Here is an 8013-nt window from a genome sequence, read left to right as displayed (position 1 = left end):
GGACAAGGGGAAGTAGTATGTGGCACTTTTTTGCACTTATTCTTTAAGCAGACATTAAGAAAACTGACTATACTAAGCAATAAAAGCTAATTGAACAGATCAGCAACCTTCTAACCCATTATGAATTCTGCAGCTCTAATACCTCTCTGTCACCACTCCTCAGGCTCTGCTTCATTCTAAGACATCCATAAATCTTTTTACTTTTTAGATATAAATCCAACCAGGGTTCTTCTTTCTTCGTCCTTGGTACCATATCCATTTAAAGCAGAAGTAAAGGAGCTTTTAGGTTGAGCTTGAGCTTTTAGCCAAAATGTGCTAGTATGCACAGCATATTAACAGATTACGGCATATTTACCAGCCAAACCGATCCCCTCCAGAGGTGCGCTCCTCCCTCAGCGGCTTTTGAGGCTTGTATGGCCTGGGCCCTGATGACATCATTCCCAAGCATGAGCACAGGAGTTACTTCATCTTGGCATGCCAGGTCTGTGCACTCATGTGCAGCTTAAAGGAGAACTATGAGGTCAGTGATTTTCACTCAACCTCATAGTTCGAGCCGATGTGTGACAATGAAACTGTCACACGTCGGCTCAATAGATCGGGAAGTGAGCGAACACATACCGTCGCTCGCTCACTTCTCGATCCTGTCCCTGCAGAGACCCTTGCCAAGATTCCTCAAGATAGGCAGAGCCAGCTGTCAATCACGCAGCTGGGTGGATCTCGACAGTAATGCCGGGATCCGTCCCGGCAGTGGCGGTCTCAGTATACCGCGAGCTGTAGCTCGCTATATACTGAGCTTTGGGTCAGGGGAGGACGCTATATTATGTCCTCCCATGACCCTTAGGAGAACTATGGGGAAAAGCACTGACCCCATAGTTCTCCTTTAACATATAGAAACAAATACTGAATAATAGAAAAAAGCTCACATAAAGCCTGCCGATTGGCATTTTTTTTGTACATGCCTTTACTTCCACTTTAATGTCTTTAGGAAGTTTTTCAAGCTGCTCCCTTTACTTGAGGGTACTTGCCAATGCATCCCTTAAACCCATCTTTAAGAAAAACATAACACTTTTTTTCTTGCTCTCTTCCACATTATAAGTTGATTTTGTAAACAATTCACAGAGCCACTCGCTCTGTGAAATTGCACGTACATTGGTTCTGTGTGAATGGAGGCAAAAACCAATGTTATTTGCATAATTTATTTCCCAATTGAATGTAATTCCAGGTACATACTGCATTATGGCCACTAGAGGGCACTCAGGAGCATAGAAAATAAATGCTTCTTTCCTATGCTCCTCATCTCCATCATCATTGTGGTATTTACCTGAAATTACATTCCACCTGGAAAGATATGCTGATAACATTTGTTTTTTTAAAAATACATTCACACAGAACAAATGTACGTGCAATTTTGCAGGGTGAATGGCTTTGCGAATTGTTTAATACAATAAATACACCCCTATATGATGTTATCTGATTTCTCCCATGACTGTGCTGTTACAACACAATTGCTACTATACCTTTTTGTGTCTATACCTTTTTGTGTCTATACCAATTTGTGTCTATACCTTTTCCTTTAAGATTATAATCTCTTTAGGGCAGGGTTCTTCTGTACAGTATTTAAGGATTTATGGAGGTTTTGAATATTTGTTACTGTACAGCTCTAAATTATCCTCAATTTATACAGCGCTGTGGAAGATGTTAACGGAATACAAATCTAGACAAAGATGCAATAGCACCCCTGGACTTTACCCAAACTTTACACAAGTTTCAAGTAGGTAGGGCACTTATGTATTGTGGCCTAGGAAGCCCTTGATCATAGAATTACAATATGCAGCAAAGTGCCTCACATACAGTTTATCAGAATATGGATAATCTGACAGTTTGCCAAATAAGTATCATAGAAGCAGTAGAATTCTGTCTAAATAGATGCCAGCAGCTCCAATAATGTTCCCAATACAAGAATACTCAAAATGTTCCCAGATACTAAAGAGCTACTTTATAAATCTTCCGCTCAGTGTATAGCTGGGTGAATGCCATTTGCACAGCCCTACTGCCACCAGATGGTGCTGAAGAGCATAGGAATTTCTCATGCTCCTTGGCTCCATCTAGTGGTGGTAGAGTTGTGTGCATGACATTCACCCAGCTGCATGCTGGGCAGAAAATGTATAAATCAGCCCCTTATGATTTCTTGGATGTTGATCAAACTTGTGCCACTATTATTTTATCAGACACAGCTCAAATGTTATGTGATTCCTGTTTGTCAATGGGTCTGTCTGAGGGCCAAAAATATGCTGTTCAGATTCTTTTCAAATTAGGGGGAATTTCCCTGTGGCAGAGAATTTATCTTGGAAATCTATGTTTTATTCTAGTTGCTTTGTATATATTTGACACACTTCACTACATATTCTAATGCTCTGGCTAAGGCTCACTATACACCACAATCTGATTGCACAATCTCCTTTAGATCTACCAACAGGTATGCAGTGGAGAGGCCTGCCTGATTGGATACAGATTGATTGGACGGTTTAGGTTGGTCCTCATATTACAGTTTTGGTAAATCTAAAGTTAATTGTACAGAGATTGTATGATCAGCTTGTAAAGTGTTTAGTGAACCCAACAGCTTGTATGGTGAACCTAACAAAGATCCTTGTTGCTTTTTTCCACAGTTTGGAATGAAGTTGGCCTTTCGCAGTATATAGGGCTTGATGTACATTTTTGTCTATGTATAAGCTCTCATGAGCAGGCCCCTCCTTGGAATAAAGTTGGCCTTTTGCAGTAAATAGGGATCGATGTACATTTGTGCAGGGCCCTCATCTTGATTTGTATTGTAACTGTAATGTCTTCCTTATTTTGTAAAGTGCTGTGCAAACTGTTGGCGCTATATAAATCCTGTATAATAATGTATGAGATCCTGGATGAAGTGCCTGAACAGAGTCAGTGAACTGATCCTAACTCTATTGTGCCTGCCATAGAAATCTAATGATAACAGCTTCCAGTCTTCCAGTATGAGGACATATGCCTACCAGCATGCCCAGCTGTACGGCTAACATGGCAACTCTGGTCTCGATCTCCGGCTCTTGCTCTGCCTCTCGTAAAGCCTTTGCTCCTCTGGCATGGCCCATCTTTCCCAGGCACACTTTGGCTACATCAAGTCTTCTTGTCTTGACGCACATACGTGCCATGTTTTCCCACACTGTTTCGCTACAAAAAAGAAAGAAAAGTCACTGTACAATGTAATGATGAATTTGCCAATATTCACATCATTTGAAAGCATGTCCCCGTCGATGGGGTTGGCTTATAACAGCAGCATAAAAATGTTTCTTTTATACAAAGTGACCGATCAGATTTCAGCTGTTTTGGTACAAGTTAGAAAATGGAACCTGATTGGTTAATAAAAACAATACCCATTCCTTTCCTCCTGGTTTTGAAGAGTATTTCCACTTTCGCAGCCAAACTGGGATAACACCCATTTTATACTTGTTACATACTCCCATTCACATAGCATGACTTTGTTTGCACAATACATGCTCTATTCTGAAATAAACATTGTTCTCTGAGCTGGGTTTTGCTCTGGGATGCAAGGTCATGGTTAACATCCAATAACAGCCAATTTGCCTTGTCATGGATAGGCACAGTTCACACCATCATGTTGCTCTGTATTCAGTATTTTGTTTCAGGGCCCGTTCACACCAGCCACAGTGCATCCCAGCCCTATTGGGGCCGGAATGCACTGGATCACATTACGACCAGCTCACTTTGTGTTGGGGCAGGAGGGGGCGTGGTGGTGCATTGAATACAATGGCACTGCAGCCACGCCCTCCAGTCACAGTGCAATCAGCTACACAGGAACGTGTGGCACATCAATGCCTGCGTTCCGGTCCGGTCCAGTCAGAAGAAATGCTGCAAGGACTATTAAGTTCAATGCACCACCACACCCCCTCCCGCTTCAACACAAAGTGAGCCGGCCGCAATGCAATCCAGTGCCAATTGGGCCAGAATGCACTGTGGCTGGTGTGAACGGGCCCTCCGAGCAGCGGGACGCGGTACAACCAACATTGCACTGCATATGGCCATAGAATTTCATGAAATGTCACTTGTGACATTTCAATAAAGTTCTAACAAAGAAAGGTAAACAATGTGATGCACCAGTGGGATGTAGTGCAGTCGCTGGTGTGAATCCAACCTTAAAGAAGAACGCCGGGCAGAAATTGTATTAACCTTTGCTTTTTGCTTAGGGTTTTGCTGCGCACCCTCTACCCTTTCGCCTCCTCCTCTGCAGCAATGGCATGTCCCTCAGCGTCCTCTTGCCCTATACACTGTATTGGATACGATGACTCAAGGATTCTTAGAACGCTGCAGTGGAGGGGAAGAGACCCCCCGGGGACTGGTCTAAAGGTGCCCATACACCTTGCGATTATCGTACGATAATCACGGGAAATCCCGCGATCGTACGATAATCGTGTATGGAAGGCGTGCAACCCTTTCTACTGTACGCTCGAACGTCTTTTGTCTTACGAGCATGTTGGAAAACCAGCCAAAAATCGTAAGATTTTAGGCGGGTTTGTGGCGTGCTCGTAAGATAAGTGCCGCATGGGCCGGTGTGCGCAAGTGCACACTGCCCGTTCAGCGTTGCGGTCATAGGAAGCCCGCCCCTCAGAGGGGCGGGCTTTCGAGGATCTCAAGTACGATCTGCCTGTCCAAGATGGGCAGATCGTATGAGCTTTTAATTAGCTTACAACCATCGCAAGACAAAAGTCTTGCGATGGTTGTAAGGTGTATGGGCACCTTAAGAGCAAGCCGGCTCACAGGTTAACGAGCCGTTAACCCTTGCAGTGCGGGGGCAGCCCCACTGCAAGGGTTAATAAAACTTCTGGCGGGAGTTCTTTAAACACTTTATCAACTTGATATATATTTTACATTTGACCTTCCATCCCGAGTTCATCTTATCCTGTAATCTCAGCAGCTGCCTACAGGAACGATGAACACATTACCCTACATACAACTAAAGGGGAGAACATAACCGTATGCGCTGTACATGATTCATAGAAAATCTAGAAAACAAGAACAAATGAAAATATGTCCTGACCGAAAATCTACTCGTGTTTCCCACATTTCAGAACCAATAAAGATAAACAATTAGAGCACATTAACATTTACGGAAAGGCTTTTTTACGGTTTCATAAAATCGATTGTTATATATAATTGCTCAGTAAAATAAACGCACTTCCTCTCTTTCCTGCTTTTATTTGATTTTTGCCAAATGTTGTTTATTTAATGCAGCGCTGCGAATCTTAATATGAATTCGGTGAAGTTTTCTGAAGACAAAGAGTTGGATGTCAGTTCTTAGTTTTGTACAGAGCTGTGTTCCTTACTGTTCGCTAGTACAAATAAAAGAGTTAATCTCATTAATGGGGACACAGACAGCAATAAAAACTTGGCAGAGGGTCTAACCCTTCCCTAATGTATACAAGACCTAAAAAAAAAGATTTTGCCTAGAGATAAAAACTTTAAGGGCTCATTCAGGCCGCGTTCACACCAGGGCGGTTCGGTCGCGCTGAACCGCCGACATGAACAATCCCATACATTCCTATGAGGACCATTCATGCAATCACGCGGCTCCGAGCGATCCGTACCACCTGCCACCCCAAAATGCTCTATGAACTATTTTCTTCACTCTGATCAGCGCGTATTCCATATAGATTCCAATGGAAACTCGCTAATTAGCGCGTTTTGGGGCGTTTTAAATTGCGTTTCATCACTGAAATGCGATTAAAAGCGCCCTTTCAAAAATTGTGCAGAAACCGCGTGGAACCGCTACCACCCCATACCACCCTGGTGTGTATGGGGCCTCAGAGGGGCATGCACGGCTGTAAAAAGATCAGATCGCAGAAGAGACAGGTGCTGCGTGTAATTGTGCGTAACAGTTTGTTCTTCCCAATTACACACGGTCACAGGCACACCCGCACATGCACATCTATCCGAGTCTGGATGCCCACACTTGGATGCACACGTTCTGTGTCCAAGTGCAGGCACCTGGATCCACAGGCATGTGCAGGTTCGCGTGTGCCTGTGACCGTGTGTAACTACATGCAGCCGTGTCCTCCCATAGGGAAGAACAGGCTGCTGCGTGCAATTACACGCAGCACCTGCCCCTTTCCGGGCACGGGTCTTTTCACGGGCGTGCATGCCCGCCTGAATGAGCCCTTAAGATGATGTTACAGATATAAAATCTATAAGTTACAGAAACACTACATGTCCTGCTAAAACTGCCGGTGACCTGTCACATGACCATCTGCCTAGGCATTTAGTCACAAGGTTTCAATAGAACCTGAGGATTAGAGTCCTGGCATGCCCCCTCTGCCCAAATGTCAGACTCCTAAGCCCCTTTAGCTGAGATCATGTGACTAAATGCCATGGCATGCAGTCACCATGTGAGCCAAAACAGCAATCAGTAAGTTTTTTTTTTTTTTTTACAGTTTAGTATCAGAGAACCGGATGGTCAGAAGTAGTGGGGGAGCGGAGTATTTTCACTATCACTATGTATACCTTGTATGCTAATATATGTGTAATTAAAATATATATAGAATGCACGCCTGTAATGGGGGGTGGTGGATCACTGTGTGCAAATTGTCTTGTGACCTTTGCATCTTGGCACAGTCCATTATTTATGTCTTACTCGGGGATGTTTGATAGATGGAGTGATGAGTGTTTATGAATGTGCCTTGCAATGAAGTCCAAACACGATTCGACACGAGAACACGTACACAGAATCCCTTCCCATCAGTAAACACCTTCCTATTCCCACCATGCTGTAGACGGAGGATTTCCTGTTACTAAACCAAGAGTGAACCCCGGCCTGTAGCTGTTCTGACAACGGGCACAAATGATAGACAAGGCTTGGAGGAATGGAGGCCACATACATAGCAGCAGAGAGGCACATGGGTTTATTTCATGACCGTACAAAGGACTTCCAGAAGATGAAGTAACCAACATTTTAGCCTTTATCAATTTACAAATCAAAACTTGACTGATGACTCTTTACAATAAGTTTCTAGATGTAAAACGTAGCTATATGCTTTATTAAATAAAGGACAGCCTGTAATTAATGACGGTTGGGGATTCTGAGATGAGGCTTAAAGTGACCCATGCCGTTGCCCGTGGAGGACAAAGGAAAATAGTCACTGGGTGCTTTGTGATTGCCAGAGCGCTTTCACATGGGGCTGGGGAGGGACAAGTCGGTTCTGCGTTGTGGATATATTAAGGCCCCATTCACACACAAATCGGTCTGCACCACTCGGCTGTAGATCCTCAAATCATCTCTGAATTGGTGCGGACACTGTCCTTCCTTCTGGAGGGTGGCTACTTTTGTTCCCCATGGTTCCTGTGTGTGTAAAGTAGTCACCGCTCCAAGGCCGCAGGCATTCAGCTGCAATCACTGTTTGGGTATTCTTGCAGCAGCACACTGACTGCTCTCAGCATACAAAAACTGGTGGGGGAGATTTCCCCGTTCAGCACTGTTCAGCGTGGATGGGGGAAACAAATGTATGGTCATCCTAACTCCAAGGAGTAGCTGCATTAAAGCTTCTTATATTATGTACCAGGGATGTGCGGTCAGGAGAGGCAGAGCCTCACCTAGTATTGTGGAGGAAAAAGCTGTCAGCTTTTTCTCCATTCAGAGCGGCTTGTTACAGGTCACACAGCAAGGAAAGCCTCCCCGCTGTGTAACCTGTCATGGACGGAGCGCTGCCAGTTAATTACAGGCAGCGCTGCATCCGGCTTTTGACAGCTAAGTTAGGTTACACAGCAGCGGGCTTCCCCACTGCTTGTGTAACCTAACTATTGAGGAATGAGATGTCACTGCCTGTACTCTTTGTTAGAGGCGTGAGCTCTGTGGATGGCTTGGACCAATGGCAAAGCATCATTGGTCCAAGCTGTCCAATCAGAAAAAAAAAACCCCAACTGAGGCTCCTCCCTGTCTTCTCCCTTCCTCCTTCACACTAGCTTGGGGACCGG

The 8013-nt window shown here is 44.4% G+C and overlaps 1 protein-coding gene across 1 annotated transcript in view; it reads right to left on the bottom strand.

Moving 5' to 3' along the window:
* Positions 1-8013, bottom strand: part of IFT140 (intraflagellar transport 140) — a 111934-nt gene that overhangs the window by 23546 nt on the left and 80375 nt on the right. The window contains exon 19 of the mRNA XM_018552356.1: positions 3024-3201. Coding sequence (XP_018407858.1) covers positions 3024-3201 — 178 coding nt within the window. The remainder of the gene's footprint in view (positions 1-3023; positions 3202-8013) is intronic.

The sequence above is a fragment of the Nanorana parkeri genome, unplaced genomic scaffold (genome assembly GCF_000935625.1).
Source record: "Nanorana parkeri isolate BGI_ZX_2015 unplaced genomic scaffold, ASM93562v1 scaffold85, whole genome shotgun sequence".
Taxonomy (NCBI): Eukaryota; Metazoa; Chordata; class Amphibia; order Anura; family Dicroglossidae; genus Nanorana; species Nanorana parkeri.
The sequence above is the reverse complement of the archived record's forward strand: the minus strand, read 5'-3'. Positions and strand labels throughout refer to the sequence as shown.